The 23,947-nt window shown below is 37.0% G+C and overlaps 1 protein-coding gene across 1 annotated transcript; it reads right to left on the bottom strand.

Moving 5' to 3' along the window:
- Positions 1-3,561: 3,561 nt before the first annotated feature.
- Positions 3,562-23,159, bottom strand: EPYC (epiphycan). Its single transcript, XM_041474385.1, has 7 exons — positions 23,103-23,159; positions 20,836-21,011; positions 10,240-10,393; positions 7,513-7,671; positions 6,720-6,922; positions 5,030-5,125; positions 3,562-3,732 (listed from the first exon to the last, which is right to left on the bottom strand). The coding sequence occupies exons 2-7, from the start codon at positions 21,001-21,003 to the stop codon at positions 3,562-3,564; spliced, it is 951 nt and encodes a 316-aa protein (XP_041330319.1). The 5' UTR covers positions 21,004-21,011; positions 23,103-23,159.
- Between the last annotated feature and the right edge of the window lie 788 nt (positions 23,160-23,947).

Raw genomic sequence — 23,947 nt, 5'->3', positions numbered from 1 at the left:
CTCTCGCCTCTCGCCGTAGTGCTGCTGGCAAACGTGAGGTTGTGATCCAGCAGCGCTTCTTTGCATTCCAGAGCAGTTCGCTCTTTTCATCACTGCCACTCTGCTCCCTTGCCTGGTCTTGATGGAGGGGCTCAGTGCATTGTAGTGGTTGTCGCTTCCAATTCCTGCTGCACTTGTGATCCTGCCACTGTGCCTTCCCAGTCTGCTTCTGCTGTGGTCCGTGCACAGGACTACTGTGCTGGCCACCCTGTCTCTCACAGCCATTTGAGGAAGATGCACAGGGGTCCTGCTCCATGAGGTCCTTCTCTCTCTTCTGTTGCCCTCGCTGACCGTCTCCGTTAACGTGCCTTCTGTCCCTGTGCTTCCATTCCTGCTGTTGTCTCCTGCCCCTGCCAGCCCTGTTGCTATACAGGAACACAATGAGCATGTCTTTTGCCTGTACTTGGTGGCCCTGCCTTGGTCTCTTGTCCCTGTCCTCACCTTGCTGTGCCTTCTTGCGCTGCCCAGCAGTGACGGCAGCCAGCAGCATGGCACAGCTGGGGGAGCAGTACGGGGGTTGGTTTTCCCTCCAGCCGCGGCCTGGCCCTGCAGCCATGGCCCCATGGCAGGTGCTTACCTGGCAGGCCGGTGAGGGAACCTTGTACCTTGCCCTCTCCATGCTGACACCCTGCTGTCCTGCAGAGGCTCTTCGTGTGGGCACTCTGTGACAGACTGCCGTGCCACCCTGCCTGGAGGAGCCAGCAGTGTGTGGCAGTGACATGGAGCTGGTGACCAGGGCACATTCCATCGGTCAGTAGGGGGCCCCTCCCATGTGGGCCCTGCAGGCCCAGGCCAGGCCTTGCTGGAACAAATCCGACCTCTGGCTCTGTACCATCACCAGCCCTGACACCATCACCGGCCCTGGGCTGTGCTTCCCTCCAAACACCTCATGGAACCGAGGGAAAGTTGTCCTGGGCACCTGGTGAAGAAGAGTGTGGAGGGACTAAGTAGCTGTCAGGAGCTGGCACAGAAAGTCAGCACCTTCAAAAAGCCTTTCTCACCTCCTGACTCAAAATCCTGTATCCAGCCCTTTGTGTCAGCTGTTGAATGAATTCCTACTTTTTCACTGTGGAAGGTGGAAATATAGATACCAGGCTTGTCTCAAGATTAATTTTCTATACACGGCATATTGGAATAACACCAGGTACAATTTGTAGCATCCTTCTTGTTGGCTTTTTGTGATACAGAATACAAACAAATAAATTACAGAATTACAGAGTGGTTTGGCCTGAAAGGAATCTTAAAGATCATCTAGTTCCAACCTCCCTGCCGTGGGCACATCTTCCACTACACCAGGCTTCTCAAAAACCCCAGCCAGGCCTTGAACACTGCCAGGGATGGGACTAAATAAAATAAAAACTAATTTTTTTTTGAGAATTTTTTTTTGAGTGTGTTTGTTATGGTGAGAGAAAAAGCTTTATAGATAACAGCTATGTTGAAGAAGAGTGTCCTCATTTTCATCACACAAAGATAAGGATGGGGTTTTTGGGGCTTTGTTTGTCTTTGGAAGTTCACACATTTTGTATTGCCGAGAATAGCTGGGTATTTATTGTTTTAGGTTCCCCATCCATCCACTGATACTGTCAGACCAGGCTTATAGTAAGTGATGCATTTAGACCTTTTAGACCAGGAACTGTATTTGTCTTTTGCTGAGAGCTATCATCAAGGACTCTGAATTTTTGTACTTAATGATTAGAGCATCTGTATAGTATCATGCCCTACAATAAATTGTTCTGATGGCATTTATAGTCTACTTATTTAAATACAAAAAAAAAACTTTATAAAATAATCGTTTGAAATACGCTACACAAAAAAGATTTTCCTCTTTTTTAATTTTTTTTTAATTTTTGTTTTCTAGGTTGGTTAAAAAACCCCAAACAAAATACCAAAGCCAACCAAACAACCCCCTCAACAAAAACAAAAGCAAAAATATTTCACATAATCTTCCTTTGTTTTTATCATCAAAGAATTTTCCATTCCTTCAGCTTTCATTAGAGATGAAAGAGAAAAAAATTGGGCACAGGGTTGAGTTTACCAAATAAGTAAAGACAAGCCGTAGTGTCAGGCTTTGGTATGATTTCAAGTGTCACTATTTAACAACACACGATGGCAGTAGCAGTCCATGAAATGATTAGCTGACTGTACATGAGTGAAACAAAATCTGCCTAGGGCCTTTTTTTTATAGAGATAGCTATAGTCTTTGCTTATGAATATTGACAGTTCTGAGCCCAGCTCCACAGAGAAATTAATTAAATTAAAAAAAAAAATAAAAAGAGGAAGGTTCACAGTCTTTTCTTGATCAGGGTGACCCTAGATGTTATCCCAGGTACAGTTTGTGATCCCAAACTCCATGTAAGAAGTGGCAGATTGGTGCTTTCATTAACCACAAAGACTTTTTGGAAAGCTTTCTGGCTTATAATGTTAATTATAGCAAGTTCTGCAGTCATGCCAGGCATTCTTTATCTCCTGGTCATTTTGGGGATCTCCTCAATCAAAGATTTCTCCAGCAGCCCATTTAGCTTATAACACTCCCTTATCTGTGATCAATTTTGAATGAGGTATCAAAGGTGCTTACTGGATAGCCATATTGACTAAGCATATACAACTTTTTTCAAACTGCATTACCACTTCAGTTTCATTGCATCAAGGGAAAGTCTTTTAGACATGTGGCTTAATCCTCACAATTATGAGTTTGATTTAATGTCATTACTTGTCTCCCTGTTGAACCCTGATAGCTTCAGCCTTTCTGCAGAACATACCTTCATGTATTTACTTTTAGGTGAGATATTTACTAGAAAATAGACATTTAGCATCAACTCCCTGTAACTTAAAGTAATTACATGGTTGAGATTCTCGTGGTTCTCCTAAGTTGAGTCTGTGGCTGAAGGAGTATTTGTACTGGTCAGTGGATTGTGCTGCTGAGGTAATCCTGTATGCTTCCCAGCTCCAGAACCCAGCAGCAGAAATAGCTAAGTTAACAGGATTTACCAAGAATCTCATCAGCACTACAAAGATAAATTATTGCTGCAAAAATATAGATAGATTATGGGAGGGTAATCTGAAGGAAAGATTCTGTTTTCTGAAGAAAACATGTTTTTTGGAAGATTGCTAGTACTTTTTCAAAATGAAGGGATCTTTAAGGAAAGAAGTAGAAAAATAGATGTGTCTCCGAGAGAATAATATTTATTTAAAATAAAACCCAATAAATAATCAATTGTGTACACAATTTTATTTTTATTTCGTTATTTACCATATGATAGTTATACTTTAATATGTAAAATTATTTAAATTTAGAATTCATACATTAGATTTGAACAATTCAGCAAAAAATTTTGCATTTGCATTGTTTTTGTAGTAAAGTATTTTTCTTGATTTTGCTAAATAACTTGCAGTTGGGTAGATAAGGGATTTGTCTTTCAGCATTTCATAATCTTCTCAGTATCTCAGTAATAAATTCCAATATTAACAGAAATATTTCCTGAATAAATGATGTTTGTAAAAATTCATCCAGGTTAAAGTAGCTTAGATGAGGTTACCAACTGGCAAGCGGGGTAGACACATGTAAGCATAAGGTGTTTTGCTAAGGTTGATGGGATTACCATCCAGTCTGATGTCTTCAAGTGCCCTACGCACATAAGTAAAATCTCTCATTTTGCAGAAAGTATCTTCATGCATCTCTTGAATGTTGTTGTTCTAAAAGAAAACAAGCAAACAAGAAAGAAACTATCAAAATAGTTACCTGAAAATTATTTTTTTTACTCTGTAACACCATTTATGGATGTATTTTCAGTGTCTAGAGAGAGACTTGCTTGAACTCAAGAGCCCAGATTGTGGCAGCAAGTCATCAACAGAGAAATCTTCCAAGCAGGGGAAAATTTCTTGGGCAATGCAAAACTTCAAAACTAAGTGACTCAAACCATGTAGCAAAGACAAGTGTTGAAGGAAGAGCCTGGTAGAAGTATAGAACATTCTCATTTCCAGATTATAGTGAAGAGCCATATTAAGACAAATTTGATCCACGGTAGGCCAGTCCAAAAATCACAGAAACATAATTATCATCCTGACACCTTAATACGCCTCAGCCTGCAAAGGTACAACTCTGTAATTTGATCTGTGGCAATTTCTTTCCCCCCAGCCCTCTCACATTAGTTTAACTCACACCTGTATATATACTAGCAAAATTGAATGCTTTTGGTTTTATTCGTTTGATTTAAATTGTTCTTACATGCCTTACATTCACTGAGCTTCCATTCTTGAAGCTAACCATTCTTAACAATGAATTGCTGGAATAAAGCATTCCAGGAATGCTTTGTCCATTGTCAGGAAACTGGGACTAAAAAGCTCATTACCTAAAATGAGGGCTGAAAATTGTTTCCTTCTCCATTCCTTTGCTAGTGAAAAATTGGTGTGGACAAAGTCTTGCTCACTAACTTTTTTCTGTAGGACATAGCACTGAATATTTAATTTACAGGCACATACAGGTGAAAAGGAAGTCAGCTAGCAGGCAGAGAGTTTCAATAAATTTACTTACTAAATGTTCTAAGTTAAATGATGTGAGGTACATGACATTGCTTACTGAAAGGGGTTTTTTTGTATGATGAAGCAAGTAAAAACATCTGATAAACAAAACTGTAAACTGGTACACGAGAAAATAGAGGGAAAGAAGCAGAGCTAGAAAAGGTTAAAAGGAAGGATTCAAAATGAAACTATTAGATCATAGTAATTCTAGAATTTGATTTTTGAAAAATATTTGGTTTTTTTGTAAAAAAAATTGTATTACAAATTCTGAAAATTAATGCTTAGCTGAACTCAATTTTACTTCTCTAAAAAACTGCAATCACTAGTTAATTTTATGTTTCCCATAGCTTGTTTAGTCAAGTAAGAACACTTTTGGATAAAAAGAAGAAGCACTACAAGACAAATATTTGCCCTTCTGAGTTGTGCATATGCTTTCAGCATGATATAAAGAGCCATTTCTTTTGTAGCCTACCTGAAGATGAAGAGCTTGTAGGCTTTCAGGGAGTGGCAATGGAATGTGATCCAAGTTATTGTCAGTGATATAAAGATGCTGCAGTTCATCCAGATTCTAGAGGAAAATGGAAGAAAACAGAGGGAAATGAGAGACATATTTGAAAATCTCTGGCAAGTAAGTTTGAAATCTATCACTGCAATGAGCATCACTGGGTAGCAAAACATTTTGTTTCAGCATGATATGGTGAAAAGACAGAAATTCATGAATGAACTCTGATTTGCATAGGTTGAGAATGTTGCTGATAAGGGTTAGGTGTTCAGATTAAAATGAAGGGGAAAATGTTTTTCAAATATCTACAGAATTATTAAAGATGTCATTTTAATGATGATGTTGTTTCCTTTCTTTTGTGACAAGGCTAGTCAATTTTGCAGAAGCGTATTGTGTTGAAGCAAATTATAATTGTATAAGAAATGCCTGAGTTAAAAATACATTTCTCATTCCATTTCAAAAGGTAAATAATTTTCTCCCTTGACTTGTTGAAGGAATGAGTGCTGACAAATCTGGCAGACATTACAGCTAGGCTGCTCACAGTGGTCTTTGAAAGGTCACAGGGATCAGGAGAAGTGCCTGAGGACTGGAGGTAAGCCAGTGTCACCCCTATCTACAAAAAGGGCAAGGTGGATTTAGGGAACTACTATTCAGTCAGCTTCACTTCCATCCCTAGAAAGGAGATGGAGCACCTCATTCCAGAGGCCATCTTCATCCCCAGGGATAATAAGAAGGTGATCAGGAGCAGCTAGCATGGATTCACTAAAGGTAAATAATGCTTGACCAACCTGATTGCCTTCTAAAATGAAACAACTACCAGAATGGATGAGGAGAAAACACTGAATATTTTCTACCCTGACTTCAGCAAGGCTTTCAATGCTTTCTCTCATAGTATACTCAGCAAACTCAGGAAGTGTGGAGTGGAAGAGTGGAGAGTGGATTGAGAACTGACTGAACAGCAGATCCCAGAACGATATAATAATCAATGGCACAGTCTAGTGGGAGGTCTGCCAATAATGCTGTCCCTCAAGGTTCAGTGTTGGGCCCAGTATAGTTTAACATGTTCATCAATGACTTGGATGGAGGAACAGATGCCTCCTCAGCAAATTCACTGATGACACAAAGCTGGGAGCAGTGGCTGATACCGCAGAAGGATGTGCAGTGCTCCAGAAGGACCCCAACAGGCCGGAGAGATAGGATGAGAAGAACTGTCTGAAATCCAACAAGGGCAAATGCAGGGTCCTGCACCTGGTAAATAATAACCAGCAGTACAGACTGGGGGGCGATCTGCTGGAAAGCATCTCTGCAAGGAAGAATCTGGGGGTCATGGTGGGCAACAAGCTGTCCATAAGCCACCAGTGCCCTTGTGGCCAAGAAAGCCAATGGAGTCCTGGGGTACATTAGGAAGAGCATTGCCAGGAGGTCAAGGGAGGTGATCCTGCCCCTCTGCTCAGCCCTGGTGGGGCACATCGGGGGTGCTGTGCCCACTTCTGGGCTCCTCAGGGCAAGAGAGAGGCATGGAGCTCCTTGAGCAGGTCCATTTGAGGGCTACAAAGATGACTGGAGGACTGGAGCATCTCTCTTGTGAGAATAGGCTGCACTTCTAACCACATCCTCTGGAGAGAGGAAGAAAATGTTTTCCCATCACACCCAAACTTACTTTAAATGCCTCATTTGGTATCCCTCTGCGACCAAGCCTGTTCTTACTAACATCAATGAATGTTAAGGTAGATGGTAACTCAGGGAGTTGTCTTATCCTATTGTCACGGAGCACCAACTCCTGAAGTTGGGGCAATCTTCGGAAGGCATCCTTGTGGATGTCTGATATGAAGTTTGCAGTCAAATCAATCCTCTTTAAATGGTCTGGCAGAGAAATAGGATACAACAGACTTATAAGAATGTATTTCCTGAAATTTAACAAAAACCTGCCTGTGTCATTCTTTATACATCTTTCAGTGAAAGACTTCAAAGTTGAGTTTTAAGATTTCTGTGTCTTTTGGGAATCTTATAAATTATTACCTTTTGGAAAAATTACACTTGAAGGAAATAAACATATGTTTTACTACCTTGTTCCACATTTCCTATATGTAAGAAATTTGATATATTGACTTCTTTATAAAATATACTCAAGCCCTTTTTCCAATTAGAAACCCCCCAAAATTAAATTGAATATTTGGGGAGTTTTATTACTTTTCTAAAGATCAATTAAAGATCAAGTAAAGAGCAAGTAAAAGATCACTGATCATTGTTATTTATAATAATTCAAAAGTTTGACAGAGAATCTGCATCTAATCTATGGACTTTTATGCTCCAAAGTAACAAAATGCATGTGTTTTTATGTATAAAATTTACCATAATCAAACATTATATAAAATATATCACTATATATTTGGTTGATATGAGTCAGAAATAACCAAAATTAAAGCTGATTTCAATAATACTGCTATCCATACTTAAGTTAGCAAAGTCATTTCTGCTGATCTTCTTGATTCTGTTATAGCGTGAATAGAAATATGTGGTTTTCTTAGGCAATGGTGGAACAGCATGAAGCTCACGATCATCACAGTAGACTGTGGTCCCTAGGCATGTACACAAAAGGCAAGTGGGAAGACCTATCAAGGAATTTAAAAGAAAACACTTTGTTAGAAAGGGCATGAATAAAAGTCATGCATTAATTACTACAATGAAAAGCTCACATAAGCACCTAATGATCAGTCTTTGTCCACGGTAGAGTTCACTTCCCATTCTGCTTTGATCACCAAATCATATAATTGCAACACTAAAGTGATTAAATTCTTTTTTAAAATGAACTTGTTTTTCTTCCTGTGCCTAGAACAATTAACTTGTTCTAATAAATTGTTTCTCAGACTATAATAGACTACTTGGTGACAGCAACCAGCCAGAAGTTGATTTCCCCTTAAGCTAGCAGGTGTATGCTTCCATCTAGATGGAGGAATAATAGCTGATGAATGATTTTTTTCTACCTCATCTGTCTCTCTGACACCCTCTTTTTCTCCTCCCCATTTTATATTTCTTTCTACCTCTCTCTCTCTCCCCCCCTCACATTTACTAATAAATAAAATCCATCCTATTGACTTTGGCATATGGTCTCATTTACATCTTTATTCAGGCAGAGGCATTCCTCTAACAATTTTAATAACTGGATTGTAACACTTGAGACACTGACTTTTTGATACATCTTTTATAAGTATATTATGAGTATACATTATGATTATAAATCAGCATATCTGTTTTTCAGTTTTTAATCCCATAGAAATATTTTTCTGTTTCATGTTTTACTCCTCCTTGTAGCAGATGGGCTGGTTTGCTCTTGTTGTTTAGAGAATAGTAGGATAATTCAGGAATATGAAAATTTTTTCTTGAAGATTAGTTTTTTCTCCAGGTCAGATGTGGCTATGTGAGAGATGTGCCTTCTTAATCTGCCCCAATTACCTGTAGATTATTGAGGTGCTTTTTGAGGCAAGATTAAAGAATCAGTAACCAGAGTACTCTTTTATTTTTATGTGATAATTGCTACTTGGACATCCAGGAATACAATCTCCCAAGAGATAAGGATCTTTTTATGCTTTCCCTAACTTTCTCCACAGGACAGATTAAATTGGATGCAGAGAGTAGGTCTGATACAGGGAAAAAATTATTCACACTTTGAACTATTCTGACAAATCTAGGCCTGAATGAATATTGAGTTAAGGATGGCTGACATTATTTCATAATATTGTGACATAGTACTATAGTATGGGGAAAGGGTTTCACCCTGTCCTATTTTTGATCTTGGAGGAGTGGTATTTTTCACCTGTGTCTGGTGGACACTGAAAAAAAAAAAAAACCAGAGGTAGGGGAAGAATTCAAAAATACATCAACAAGAAAAATGCATTTGGCTTAATGGTACTGAGCTTTGTAGTCTTTTATTCAGTACCAGCAACATAGCTGGTACTGAATATAGCAGCAACATCTTACAGGAAAATAAGTTGCTGAAATAAATGAAGACAAAAGAGAAATAAGAGAAATCTGATTTGATACATTACTGTCTTGAGCATTTCTTTAGTTGATGTACTACTTGATTTGCATTCAGTACTCAAAAATGTTGACAGATACAGAATTCACCTTATAGAATATCTACAGGATATCATGTAATATCTTCTAATTTTCAAAACTGAAAAAAAAAGTGTGGGCCTTCTTTTTTTTTTTTTTTTTTTTTTTTTTTTTTTTTTTTTTTTTTTTTTTTTTCTGGAATCTCCTTGGAAGTTCTCATTCCATTTTTATTTGTTTTGATGGTGTATATTTTTGCCTGGTCAAGCTCACTTGTAGTATGTACCAAAATAAGACTATGAATTATTAACTTCACTGAATACACAATTTTGGAAGCAGGAACTCTGGGTTTTATGTTTGGGGTTGTTTTGTTTTGTTTTGGTTTTTTTTTTTTTCCATTTAATTTTTCTCCTATGTAACTCAGCTGTAGTGTTGGGCATAGTAGAAAGTAGGATATTCCTGTTACTATATGTTGATCACCATACAACACAAAGATCCCTCACTGAAACTGATAACTTTAGTGACCTACTATAATTTAGAGGCGCTTCTGACAAATGCCAAAAATTAGCAGTGCTAAATTTGTGTGGGAGAGGGACAGATTATGTTTTGCAAATTTTAATTCCCCAGCAAGATTTAAGCTCTTATTTCACTATAGATAGTCAGAAGAACTGGAAATTGTCTCCACTAAAATGTTCTAAGTATCTCCCTTTCCTTAAGTTTTTCAGTTTATAGCTTTCATGGTCAAAAATTCTTCAACATTTTAATTTTTCTTTGTATTAACACATTTATGAAAAACATGTAGTAAATCATTATAAGTAAAGACAGTTGATAATGATATTGAAATCTAAGACAGAAATACAAGTACTGGTAGCATTTCCAACCATCAGCAAATTTTCAAGTGGCAAATCTTCTGGAACAACTGGCACAGTTGTTTTCATAGTGAAATAGTATGGAAACCTTTTGACTAGGCACCTATCTGACTTTGGAGGAGAATTCAAGATAGGCACGTTGCATCTTTCTTCAGTAAGAGACATACAGAAACTTGTACTTCATTTTCAATAAAAAAGAAAATAAAATGGACTTGCTCAAAATCAACACTACACACAAAAACATTTCTCTTTCCTACTAACCATCTTGAGTCTGGGGTCCAAGAACCCCTGATCCCTGTGCTGAAGACCCATCAATTAATTTTGGTGTTGATGCTTCATCCTCAGTTTCTTCTGTCAATGGTGCAGAAGAATAACTCTCTTGAAGTACAGAATGTAGTTTTGTCCCAATATCTGTCTAGGAAAAATTAAAAGGAATTGTTACTGTTTATTTCCCTTGGAAGCTGTTTCTCTTCCAGTTATTCATATTCTTCCACTAGAGGTCACATGTTTTCTGAGATTTAGTGCTGGAGCTGCATTTTATCCAGGAGCTATAATGAATTCTGATGATATATAAACAATTCATGAAAACCCAACACACATGTTCACTTTTTGTCTCTGTTTTGTGTTTTTAATGTATGCACACATGCATAAAATTCATTACTGAGAATATACTAGCAAATTATTTTTCCATATTTATTTAAAGATAAATTAGATTTGTGATAAAAATTGACAAACTGTATGTAAAAAATTAAAATTTGCTGTGAAATAAGAAAAAGGGGGCAAGTTATTTACCATAAAATTGTAAATAGTACCATCATAAATCCAAATCCAATGTAGGTGTGCAGGTTCTACTTAGAACACTAACATGATTTTAAAATATTACTAAATAATTCTGATCTCCAACTTCACATACAACTTTCAAATATGTTAAAGACTCTGGTTAACTTCATTCATTAGTAGCTGTATTATGTAGTATGAAAAAATTGATATAGATAAAATATTGGATAAAAACTTGGTTTTAAAACACTTATAAAATTTGGAAGATCCTTGAATGGAACTAGAAAACTTTTTTTTTTTTTTTTTTTTTTTGTCCTTCATTCAACATAACTAATCAAAACAGTAAATTTTGTCAGGTTATCCCTAATTCTAAAAATGCATTCTGTTGATTTTCCTATGTGATGATTCAGGATAAAAATTATGATGTAGCAATTTTCTTGTTTCACATCACTGCACATAAAAAGAGTATTGCAGACTTGCCAGGCTTGTTGCAGAGGGGTCTGTGTTAGCAAAGAGGCAGAGTTGTTTTCTGTAATCACCCAGACATAGTTGTGTGATCTTTGCAAGTTACTTTCCCACTGTATCTTCATTTCCCCATGAGCAATAACATTGTTCTGCTGAGCCAGAGCCCCTTTTGAAAGTGCACTCTTTATTCTTTAAATCTAACACAATTAATTAGTGTCATTACAGGGTTTTTCATATCTGAGGTGCTGTTAAAAATGTAGGTAATTGTGGAGACCCTGGGGGGCATCCCCTCTGTTAGGGGGACAAGAATTTTCCCCAAAAAGCTGTTAAGACCCCGTTGGCTGCTACCCCTTTTCCTATGTCTGTTCCTATGTCCCTGAGCCACTCCTTCCCTATTCCCTGATTGGTTCTCATCTTTGTACTGCCCCGAGACCAGGTTCACCTCGGCTAGAGAGAAACCTGGGCCCACCATGTGTGTACCTGGGACCTGAACATCTTACGGGCAGCTGAATAAAACATCTGTGGTTACCATGCAAAGGCCCTTTTTGATTCCTTACCCTGAACTTTACTAGCAGCAATTCAGGCTGCAACAGGTAATGCATTTAACCCTGTGAGTGCTGCACCCCTGTGTTGCAGTTAGCACTCCTTATCTTTTTCTAAGACACAACCAAATACAGGAATTTTGTCACAGTATCATCATTCCAAGTGCAAAGGCACCAAAGCCCAAAATTCTGCTTCAGTTTTCATCCACTGCAGTTTTCTAGCACAATACCACTACAAAACTACTGAATCCTGAGTCTTTCACCTGACCAAGCATCTCCTTTTTTGACACCATCCCACAGCTACTGCTTTCTTTGCTGTCTTCATGAAGAACCAGTCATTAAAATCAATCACAGTAGTGTTCATAAATTCTAATTGTAAAAGACAGGTAAAAAGTAATTGACTGGCCAAACAGTTAGAATTTTTAAAATTTGATTTTGTATGTAGACTATAGAAGTTAAAGGAACTAAAACACCTAACATCTGGATTCCAAGCATAGGCAAGTCTTTGCTGTATTTGCATCTCTCTGTATGTGTATATATATATATATGTAACCAGCAGCTAAAGGGATGTGATTGTGCCCTTCTACTATGTTCTTGTGAGACCCCACCTGCAGTACTGCATCCAGCACTGGAGTCTCCAGCACAAGGAGGACATGGGCCTGTGTGGAGCAAGTCCTGAGGAGAAGCTGAAGACAGGCTGAGAGAGTTGGGGTTGTCCAGCCCAGAGAAAAGTAGCTTTTCATGCCTAAAGGGGACCTACAAGAAAGCTGGAGACTTTTTAGAAGGATATGTAGTGATAGGACAAGGGAGAATGGCTTGAAGCTGAAACTTTTATGTTATTAAATTCTTTACTGTGAGGGTGCTGAGGCATTGGAAATGGTTGCACAGAGAAATTATGGATTCCCTTGTTCAAGGCAAGGTTGGATGGGTGGATGGGGCTTTGAGCAACATGTGCTAGTTCAGTGTCCCTGTCCATGGCATTGGGGTTGGAAGTAGAATATCTTGGTCCTTTCCAACACAAACAATTCTATAATTCTATGACCTGTGAAAATTTTGGGAAAAACCACTTCACTTCTCATAATAGACTGTCTTGCAGCATAGCTGTATATAATTACTTCAGTATTAAGCATTATGATCCTGGATTGCCTCAGAACATCTAAGTAAATACCTAAAATCTAAATTTTTTTGTACATAAATAATTTGGTTTAGGTTATATAATGGCAATAGGCTCAAATATTTTATATCAATTAGTTTTCCTGAAAATAGAGAACATGAAAGCAATAAAAAAACAGTAAGCACTCTGAACCACACAGGCTCAGATTTTGACTAAGAACATTTTAGGTTTTCTGTATATTCTTTAGTTGTATTCTACTAAGCCACAGATGCTATTACTAATTAGAGTTTATAGATAAAAATGCCCCAATACAGTTACCAAGGTCATAACCTCACAAAATGCAAGGTAATCAAATGAGCAGGATGACCTTCAGCTGAACTGAGTAACTTGAGTTGATGTGAGTAAGGATGTACCTTGTCCTTCTGTGCAGACAAATACACAATGTTACCATCTGCAACATTGACAGTAGACAGCTTAACCAGGAATGGACTTGGGGACAAATCAAAAGAAGGCTTTGGGAACAAAGGAAATGGGACAGCTGTTCTCCGAATGGAGGAAGCCTAGAGGGAGAGATACATTCCAGACTTTTATTGACCCAGGTTAGTGCTGCTCTAAAGTTCTTGCACATGCTGTCTACTTCTTCACCAGATTTGTGAAAATCAGATAAGAATCCCTCTTCTGAACTTCAGAATTAAATCCAGAGATTTAAGATCTGTTAATGCCTTTATAGGCAACTTTTGTTCTACTGAAAGTAATATTCTATAGAAGAGTATTTTCAAGATAGGCTTTGTAAATAGGCTTCAGACAAAAGATAATTTTCCTTTCACTTGTTATGGGGTTTGGGTCATCTACACTGACTGCCACCTCTCTGCATATTTGGGGCATGCTTTATGGAACTTACTACCTTGGGATTTGTCATTTATTTTATGCTTTCTGAGGCTTCTTAGTTGATTAATCACTGCAGATGTTGGGTAGCAAAGCAGATGTGTTAACCTCTAGTACTTCCATTTCTACACTGTTATCTCTTTCTTAGGATGTTACCTAGATTTGCAGATACACAGTTGAGAGTCTCCGAGCAGTTTCCCTGCAAATGCACTATGTCTGGGGTTTAGGGAAACTGTTCCAAATAGTTAGCTTTAGCTATTCAGTGTTCTGCAGTTGTGAGTGTCATAAGAAAATAAAAATGATTGATGTTAACTTAATGATGTTGCAATTTTTATACTTGCAACAGAGTAGGAGTTCATTGATATATATGTTTTACATAACAGACCCAGAGCATGAACAGTATTTTCTTGCTGTACATAACTTGGACTTGAACCAGTGACCTAAAGGTAAAAGTCTGTTTCCCATTATTGGTCATCTGATCCATGCAGCTTTGTATCTTTTACAAGTTTGATAAATCATGCGAGATTGTAACAAGACAAAGATGTTTGTTGGACTATATGCTGTACAGAATAATCTCTCATTTTCCAGATGTTTATTTATTTTTGGCAAGTGGACTTTAATTAAAAAAAAAAGTTGAAACATAAATGATTGTATAACACTTAATGGCATTATTTTCCATAAGGTTTTTTGGAGGGAGGGGTAGCCTGGAATTAGGCAGGGAGTGGACTTGTATTTCATCTGGAAGAACATTGTAGAGAAATACAGTAAAGTGTGTTTCTCCTAGCCAATATCTACAAGTCTTCAAATAATAATCTGCCTTCCAAGACAGTTTTAATACACTGTATAAGAAAAAACTGAAGGGGTATCACATCACCTATCTTTAGCCCTCTATGTAGTTAATAGTTACCCTACTCTGTCTTTGGAATCAATCAAGAGATTTAGAGAATATCAGTGCAGATTAGTCCCAGAGCATACCAAAGGACAGTGATATCTTTCCTAAGATTGCCTGGAGTACCTACTTTTTCCCCCATCCTATATTTATCCAATGTGACCCCATTTTCTAATGAAAGTTCTTAGTGTGGCTGGCCAATTCAGAGGCACTTTCAGACCAAGAAATTACAAAAGTCAAGAATGCAGAAATCAGAACACATGAGTAAGTGATAAAATGCAATTGGTAAAATCCAACTTGCAACTTGCCATCCGTAGGCTGGGCATTTAGTTTATATTAGGATTGCTTCACAGTCAGTACAGAATGAGACAAAACTTCTGAAAAGCAGCTCCAGACATTGGCTACAGAAATTCCTTTTAGGGTGGGCTCTTTAGTTATCTATATCTCACCACTGACAGTAAAAGAGGCGAGACAAACAAAAGACTAGGAGAGGCTCAGGAGATTTTTATGTCTTTTTTATGTGTCTATTTTATGTCTACATCTTTTAGGATCAAAACTCATGTATTACATGTGATAAGTTTAAATCCACAGGAGAATCTGATGTGTGTTCTGTTTCAGTGTTTCTTTTACTGCAAAAAAATACATTTAATATACAAATAAAAATTCAAAACTTAAAAAGAGGCATTTTAACCTTGAAGGAACAGTCGTTCCACACACTGACCCATCAAAAGGAGCTGGTTACTCCCATAGCTGTTTTGAAACCACCAAAGGCTTACAAGAAAATGTCTAATTATGGTAGAAGTTATTCATATAATCACAGAATGGTTTGGGTTGGATGGGACCATAAAAATCATCTATTTCCAACCCCCTTGCCACAAGCAGGGAGGTTTGCTTTCCTATCCAAAAGTGGCCTAAACTTGTTCTTAAAATTTCCATTTAAAGACCTCTCCTATTGTTCTATCTTAAAAAGAAATAGAATTGTTAGTCACTGCAGACAAGTGAATAACAAGCTGTAGTCAAAACCTTTCTGAAAAACTAGAAAAATTCCTATTCGAGGATAAAGCTTCAAATGATGTTTGATTCTCTGATCAGCTATGTGGCCATCTGACTTGTACATTACTTGTACCAATTAATAGGGTTTTTTCAAAATTGATATGATATTCTGAAAAGTCATTGAATATCCATTTTGAAGGCTCTTACTTAATCAGATACCAACCACAAAGACAGGTGCAGCAGTGTAAGCCTCTCTCAACCCTGCAGAATGGCAAGAGTGAGTTCTTGCTCAAGGATGGCTCATCTTGGTGTGTGTTATGCCAACAGGAGAGACAGTTTGGTGTATGCACACAGACATGAGCAAATGTGTGTGTGGAACTCAAGTTCTGAGCTTTGTGCAGGCACCAAAATGACCTAATGCTGGTTTGATTCAAATTCAACAAGCTATCAACTAATGCTAATCAAAATGCATCAAATATTAACCTTTCACTGTGTTTCTTTCTGAATATTTTGAGGATCATATTTTACAGCTCGCCTCTTTTGTGTAACAGACCCAGACCAACCTGTATTTACCTCCCTTGCTTTTCTGCTTATTCAGTGCTAGGCAAACCATTCTTAATTAATTGCTCCTTAAATTTTCAGCCTCACTGATAGCTTATCTTAGCAATGAAAATATTTTTCTGATGCTCCTAGATTTTTGCTTCTTATTTTCCTAACTTAGTTTTTCCTACCTAAAGAAAAAGTGACTGATTATATTTAGCAGACACTGTGATAAAATTGCAGTGCCATTTTATTAGGCATTAGTAGCTGATGTACATAAGAATCTCTCTCCATAATTTGTTTTTCTCACACATTTTCCAAACAAAGTTGTAGTTTCAAAGAGGGAAAAAGTGAGAAGCTCACACAATAATTCCTTTGAGAGTCTGGCTTGATTCTATTAATTTTAAAGAAGGAAATCTCTCTTTTTATATGCTTTCTGAGCAGTTGGGAGACCCAGTCTTGACTGTGGCCTCTGGACCCTATCATGATATAAATATTAATTCAAAACACTAATGAACTGTAAAGAAAAGGGGAAATACATCAGCTCATGTTTATACTGTTACTGTCTGTTTCAGAAGATAAATCCAACACAAAGCTTGTACACTTACAGTGACATTTCTTTGCTGTATCTTTCTCCTTGAGGACCTTGGAATTCTTTCCTTCATAATAGGCTTTTCTTTTACACTGCCTTTTTTCAGCCATTATCTGTGAAAGACTTGATACTGCTATCTTAATGTCTCTATGCACATTTTATTTCTGAGTGGTATATTACTTAAAATTTTTCCTGTAATAATTTCCATTTGGATGCAAAGCATTAGCCAGGTCTTCTGTGTCTCACTAACCTGGGATCTTGGACACCATAGATTTTATAATCTATAATGTCACCTAATATGTGACAATACATGGCTTTGATTGAGGATTCAATGCAATTCTCACAAGTAATTCACATCTAAAATTACTTTCCCCATGGAAATATTTGCATGAAATAAAAGTATTCCACGTATACATTACACAATCTTTCCCAACTTAAGATTATTCCAGAATCTATGACAAAAATAGACTTCAAGTGAAGAATATCAAGAGCCATTATCTATAAATGTTTTCAGAAAAATGTTTTCAATCAATCAATCAATACAATGAAATGTGTGTGTATATACACACATACACTCTACACAAGAAACAATACTTCCAGAGTATGAGAATTAGCAAAGTCATGAACTTGGACTCAGTCACTCTTACTTAACTGTATTAAGATGAAATTCTCATGCTAAGCTGAAACAGATGACTAAGGTTCATCAAAAGTTATTTGAGGAAGATAGGGTGCGGCTGGGATGGAATAAACTTTCCCCATGGTATTCCTCAGTGCTGTGCTTTGTCTTTTCAGCTGAAAAGGTGTTGATAATACACCAGTGCTCAGCTGAGCAGTGCTGGCACAGCACTAAGGCTATCTCTCCAACATTCCCCTCTCACCAGTAGGGCAGGGGTGGTCACGATCTCAGGAGGGGATAGAACCAGGACAGGTGACCCAAGCTGAGCAAAGGGATATTCGATATGGCATCTGGTCAGCAAAAAGAGCTGAGAGAAAGGAGGCAGTGAGGGTTGGGAGTGGCCCTTATTATTAAGGTGTTTGTTGTCAGGAGCACCTGCTACACGTACTCAAGTCCTACTTCCCTGGAAGTGTTTGGCCCTCACCTGCTGACGGGAAGTAGAGAATAAATCTGTTGTTTCCCTTTGCTTCTGCACACAACCTTTGTTTTTCTTCATTAAACTGCCTATATATCAACTCACAAGTTTTTAACCTTAATTTCTTTCCCTGTCTGTCTGAGAAGGGGGAGTGAGAAAGCATTTGGATGATCACCTTGGTAGCCAGCTAAGATCAACCCACCTCAACAGATATCCCAAGAGAATGAGTCATACTTGTCTTGGAGCATGGTATTGGGATGCCAAGCCTAATTTTAACCAGATAGAATGAGTGGAAAGAATCCCTTTCTAATTATCTTCAGGTCTTTCCACACTTTGATGATTACACATCAACTGGGTGATTACAGTACCTAATAGTCTAGAAAAGGACATGCTGACACAGGTGCTTTAGTTTAACTCCTTGAGGTGCACAGGTTAATTTCTTCTTCAATTCACGTTGAAATTAACAGCAGTAGCATCTGGATACATCTGAAGTACTAGAACTTGCCAGTTTCCTGGACCTTCTGCTAATCAGTTGAATACACAACCTTGCTAAAGTTTGCATTTTTGCCAATGAGTCTAAAAATGGATTAAACAGAATGGCTTCTATTTGCACATAACTGAATTTTCAAATCTTAAATTCAAGAAACAACAACAGAAAATGCTTAAGTTTTTCTCCACTGTTTCAAAAGCCTGAATACATGATTCAGAGCTCTCCAAATGGAAATTCAAGTCTTAAAGAGTTACTTCACACAGGCTAGATCTGTTGAAGGCCTGCTGTTTGTCTGGGTCTCTGTGGTATTGCTCATCATGCAAACTATGCATAATAAAAACTAACCTGCGACCTTGAATAAATATTGAATTTTAAACATAAATCAACTTGTGTTGTTCATATCATTATGATAACAAGATTTTAAGCAGTAAATTCATAACCACAATCAAGAAATCAAATGTATTCTGCTTAAAACTTGGGTGACATCAGTAATATCTGTGTTTAAAATATAATTTGCAAGACTGACATGCCCTATCAAATAGTACACTGACATGTCTATAAAATTTGCTTGATTTCTACAGCACTGACCACTCATATCTCCTGGGATATGGGGAACTATGAATGCTTAGGATTCTCTTGGGTGGTACGCGGTATTAGGAATGTAAGCAAAAAAAAAAAGATTTTGGCTAAACATCTGCGAAAAAAAGGCTCTCACAGGGAGGTCCATCCATATGCAAAACAAAACTCTGTTCAACTGCTCTGTTGGACAAACTTCACCTGATGAATTTTAAAAAGGCTCTCTGAAGAGCTCAGTAATAGAAGATAATCCTGCTCTGGAAAAGAAGCTTACCAGTTTACCCTGACTCTGCCTATTCTATGCCTTCTAAAAAAAAACCAATCCGTGTTGGGATCTCGTATCTTTCCTTGCTGCATGCAACATCAGTCACCCTGAATTTCCTTTTGGCTGGAAAAGAACATTGAAGCCTTGCTATATGTCTATCCTTCACTCAGAAACTTGGAAAGGGCCACCCCATGTTTTGGTGTTATAGGACCTCACAGAGAGCACAGCACAGGAGAATCCCACCTACCATTAAACGCATTACTAAGAAATCTGTTGTTTGAATGAGAAAAACTCAGTGATGAGCCACATTCAAAATAACTTCTCCCATTTCTGGGAAGGAAGTAGTTTCTGGAAGAATGATAAAGGCTTCATTTCTAAGAGCAAAGAGACAGAAACCGTGGTTTATTAATCAATGTGAAATAGAGCACAGCATCTAAAATTGCTAATGATTTTATCAGGAAAGTGAGCTCAAACAGAATCAAGTAGAGCACAAGAGTGGCACAAGGGAAACAGGCCAAAGGCAAGGTAAGTTCTTTACAGCAAAATTCTTCTCAATCCCTCTTAGACTGAAAATTTATTTCTACAAATTATAAGGTTCTGATCTTAGTGCTAACTTTAAGATCATTTTTATCTCTTCAGTTCTTATGTTTTGAAATACAGAAGAATAAGTTTTGAATAAGTAATTCTTAAATTGTCTCTATCCTTTGATTTCAAAGCTGCTATCCAATTTCTCTCTCACATTGATGAAAGAGTAGCTCCTGTCCCTCCTGCTGTAATCATGAATCTTTCAAAGGATTGTATTTTCATGAATTATGCATTGTTATGTGAAAAAGCACTAAAATATTATGTATAAAAATGAAAATACCATATTATTAAAATGTTATATTTTTCACTCAACCTCTATCACACACAATCCTGAATTAGAGAGTGCTTATATTACCTTCAGGGAAGTTGTGCTAATGTCTAATCAGCAGGATGAGAAAAAAATTAAAATAGCCTTTTAGTAACTGTAAAGAAATAAAGGATTGTAGAAGAGGAAGGAAGCATTTAAGCCAGCAAGTGGAGTCCCTTGCTTCTACAGGTGACATATCTTACCCGCTCTTACTGTATCAGAATTTCAACAGGTTTTTCTCAATAATTTTTCTTACTTTCCTGTGTTTAAATTCAAATTCAATTCAATTCTTTTTTCTTCCTTCTGCCACTTTCCTAACAGCAAGAGAAAACGTTAGCATTTATAGCCTGACACACTTGTAGTGAACATAAACCAAAGGAAACAGCATTTTACAATCTCATTTAATGTGAAATGCTGGAAATTCTGTCTCAACTGCCTCTGTGCATCACCCAGACAGGTAAATTACAATGACGATAACCAACAGAATTTGTGTAATTCCATGGAGACCTGAGGAAAGCATGGTACCTTTCACCTACTCTTACAGATTACCACAAATAAAACCCAAAACAATTAAAATATATTTTGGCTGTGTTTGTAGGTTAGGGAAAAAGTGAATGAATTGCAAAGGCAACAGAAACCACATGAGTAGATTTGTCACATAAGTATTTTCATGGTGAAGAAAAACTGATCAGTAACTACTGCATTTATGCATTTTGGAAAGACAGAATAAATTAAGTTCTAATTACCTCTACTTGGTCAGACTGCTTGTTTTCATCATAGGCAAATGGGTGAGGCAGCTCTCCAAGTGGTATGTCATAGAACTCAGAATCATAAATTATGGTATCACTGATAGGGGCAGCTCCAACAGACTCAAAGATAAAAAATCCCAGAAAAACATTTACAAAGGTCTGCATTTTGTTTTCTGAAAGAGAAGAAAATGGACAGATGGTAGGAACTCCGGTGTTGACAAGGAATCTATGACAATTTAATGTCACAAATACAGTACTTGTATATAAAACCCACAATACTTCTGATGAATAATTCATATTTATTTGTCGTGGCTCAGTGGTTTAATCTGGTTTTCTTCATGACGAGTCCCTGGAGCTGTGAATACTTCATACTGCTTGGGCCATACTCATAGTCATATAATTTAGAAAAGACCTATGCAATTTTATTGGCGTAAAAAAGAATGGGAATAATATTTTTACCCTTTCATCTAACTTCACCTATTTTCATTGCAATTAGATATGAACTTTTGAGAAAGTAGAGAAAAGCTAAATCATTATATTACTTATCTCTATCACAATAAATAATCTTTTGGAATGTATAACAATGTAATATTATATCTCTCCTCCATCATAAAAAACACTAAACAGAATCAAAGAAACAAACAAAGCCACCAATCTGTTAGAAAACATTAGAAACTCTGTCATCTCTGGATAAGCATAATCAAAACACTTTTCACCCATTGGTTTTTTTGTCAGAACATAATTTTACTTGATGTGGCACATCTGGACCATACTTTCACAAAGGTCTTGGGAGCAAAATAAAAATTAATATGTGTTCTCCATTGCCCTGTGGACAGCAGTGCCAGTACTCTGAATTCCTTCATTCATTCAAAACCATTTTTAAAGTAGTGAGAAATTGTGGTGTGGTGTATTCACCTGTTCTCCTTGGAAAATAGAATTGTAAAACTGAATTATCACCCATTTAAAGTTCTGTAAAATTGAGTTATCACCTATTTAAACTTCCAGAATTTTGTAAAATAGTAGAAAATTCATGCTAGGCTTGAGAAGTAGTGTGTATACATTCCCTTTTCATTGTAAATTATGCATTCACTATTATCATATAAGGTGCCTGACACAAGGCTCTATTCAGCCTTCTTTACTTATATCTTTATTTATCTACAGCTCACATTAATTTCACCAAAAGCCCAGTGATAATGAGTAATGCATAAGTCTAATAAACTGTATTCCTTATGTGATACACACTCTTAAATATTTAATTTCAAAATTGTAGCGACTTATAATAAAGTACAAGAAATACATGAGACTTTTTTTTTAATATATGTACTGGGCAACAAGCTGAATTTTAGCTTCATGAAAAGAGGTCTTTATAAAGTTGGTTTAGGCATGAGGATATGAAATTCCTCTGGGGATAGTCAGTAACACAAGGCGTTCATTTTTCTCTCATTTTCTTTATTCAGAAAGAGTTCAGCTGCTGCTGGAAGAAGCTAGAGTCACTGGCTCTTCTCTTTGAGAAAGCTTAGATGAATTTCACCTTTCACTATTAGCTTCCAATATTACTAAAAGTATTCTGCTTTATTAAAAAAATAAAGTAAAATAAAATAGAAATGCAATCAATCTCTGAAATAAGCAAGTATGCTAGAATTAGCGGGTTTTCTTGGTCTTTATGTTTTCTGCTGCCTATTTTTGACAGAATTGGTTTTGGTCTTGCTTTTCCTTTCCATGTCATTTATCTCAGATGATTCAGCTATAGAGGGTGTTATCTATCAACCCAAAATGTAGTACTAACATATACGGTGTAATTTTTCCTCTGAATAAACAATTCTTAAATAAAAAATTGTTCAATATGCATAATTGTTTGCATGTCACAACGCTTAAAAAGAAAAGATTTTTTAAAGGGTATAAGGCTTGATAAGCATGAGTTTTTGCATATATAGAGAACAAACCAGCAAATATCTATGGAAAAAAAAATGTTTACCTATGGCTACAGTATCTGCACTAATTTGCAGGGTTTGCATGTCTTTATTTCCCTTTCATGTAATATATTGGAATGCACTGTAGAAATATTGGCATCTGCAGTAGCTGTAAGATCAAATATTTTGATGAAGATTATGTACACCTCTCACAGGAAGGAACTAAGACATAACCAGGGAAAAATAAATAGTCTCCACAATCTGTGAGCTTTGAATCGGTATTAAGCATGATAAAATAAAACACATACTAGTATTCCAGCGATAAAAATTCAGCTAAGAGAGAAGTGCCAAAACTTACCTTTAGCTTCCACTGTCTCAAATGGGATGGAGCTACTCAGAATGCAGAGCCAGTGCTATTAGACCCTGACCAATGGCAGTGGCATTCTGCGGCTGTGGGAGGTAGTACAGCTTCTACCCTCAGCTGAAGACCTGAGCCCAGGAAGTTTCTCACACTTCAAACACCTTTAAGATATGATTTTGCTGAACTGAATTTTTGGAAGGTCAAACAAAGATATGTTGTAAGGAAATTACATTTATTTCACATAACATTTTTTTAGCCCTTCCCCTCAAATTTCTTGCTGCTCCTACCAATATAGCAACAAGACTCTTAGTTGTACTCTGGAAGCAACTTCTTTGTATTACCTGATAACCTACAAATACAAATTTGTCAGTGTCCAAAATCAAGGCTTAAGAAAATTGGGTTATATATTAATATTTTCTCTATATGTAACATCTCTATTTTGTGACTTACTATATTTGATAGTAAGGAGGTACTTTCCCCCCACCTTTATGTTTCTGTAAGTACTTATGAAGCAATGCTTATAGAATACACTATTTCCAGTGTTTTTCTTCTAAGAGGAAGTGGTGCTTTCTTAATAGATATGAACCTCTATCACACGCTGCAAATGGGGGGCACAAATGATACACTCTAGTATGGGCATATACTTCAATTACACCAGAAAAAAAGTTTCACTATATTAACATGTCTAGCTATGTCTTTTCCTAATTGATTGTGTTTTCTTTATTATCAGTTCCTACTTAATTCTGTACTTTTATATTATCAATATTTGTACAACATGCACCTATTCCTCTGAATATTTTCATCATTTTTCCAACTCTTCAATGAAATATGCCTTCTA

The sequence above is a fragment of the Pyrgilauda ruficollis genome, unplaced genomic scaffold, assembly GCF_017590135.1.
Source record: "Pyrgilauda ruficollis isolate IOZ18807 unplaced genomic scaffold, ASM1759013v1 scaffold32, whole genome shotgun sequence".
Lineage (NCBI taxonomy): Eukaryota > Metazoa > Chordata > Aves > Passeriformes > Passeridae > Pyrgilauda > Pyrgilauda ruficollis.
Note: the sequence above shows the minus strand (reverse complement) of the source record. Positions and strands in the feature narration are given on the sequence as shown.

Coding starts and splice junctions, on each gene's coding strand:
- EPYC (XM_041474385.1), bottom strand. CDS start 21,003: ATGCAGACCTTTGTAAATGTTTTTCTGGGATTTTTTATCTTTGAGTCT. Junction 10,394..20,835: donor AGCAGTCTGACCAAGTAGAG/GTAATTAGAACT, acceptor AATTTTTCCTAG/ACAGATATTGGGACAAAACT. Junction 7,672..10,239: donor TGGACCCCAGACTCAAGATG/GTTAGTAGGAAA, acceptor ATTCCTTGATAG/GTCTTCCCACTTGCCTTTTG.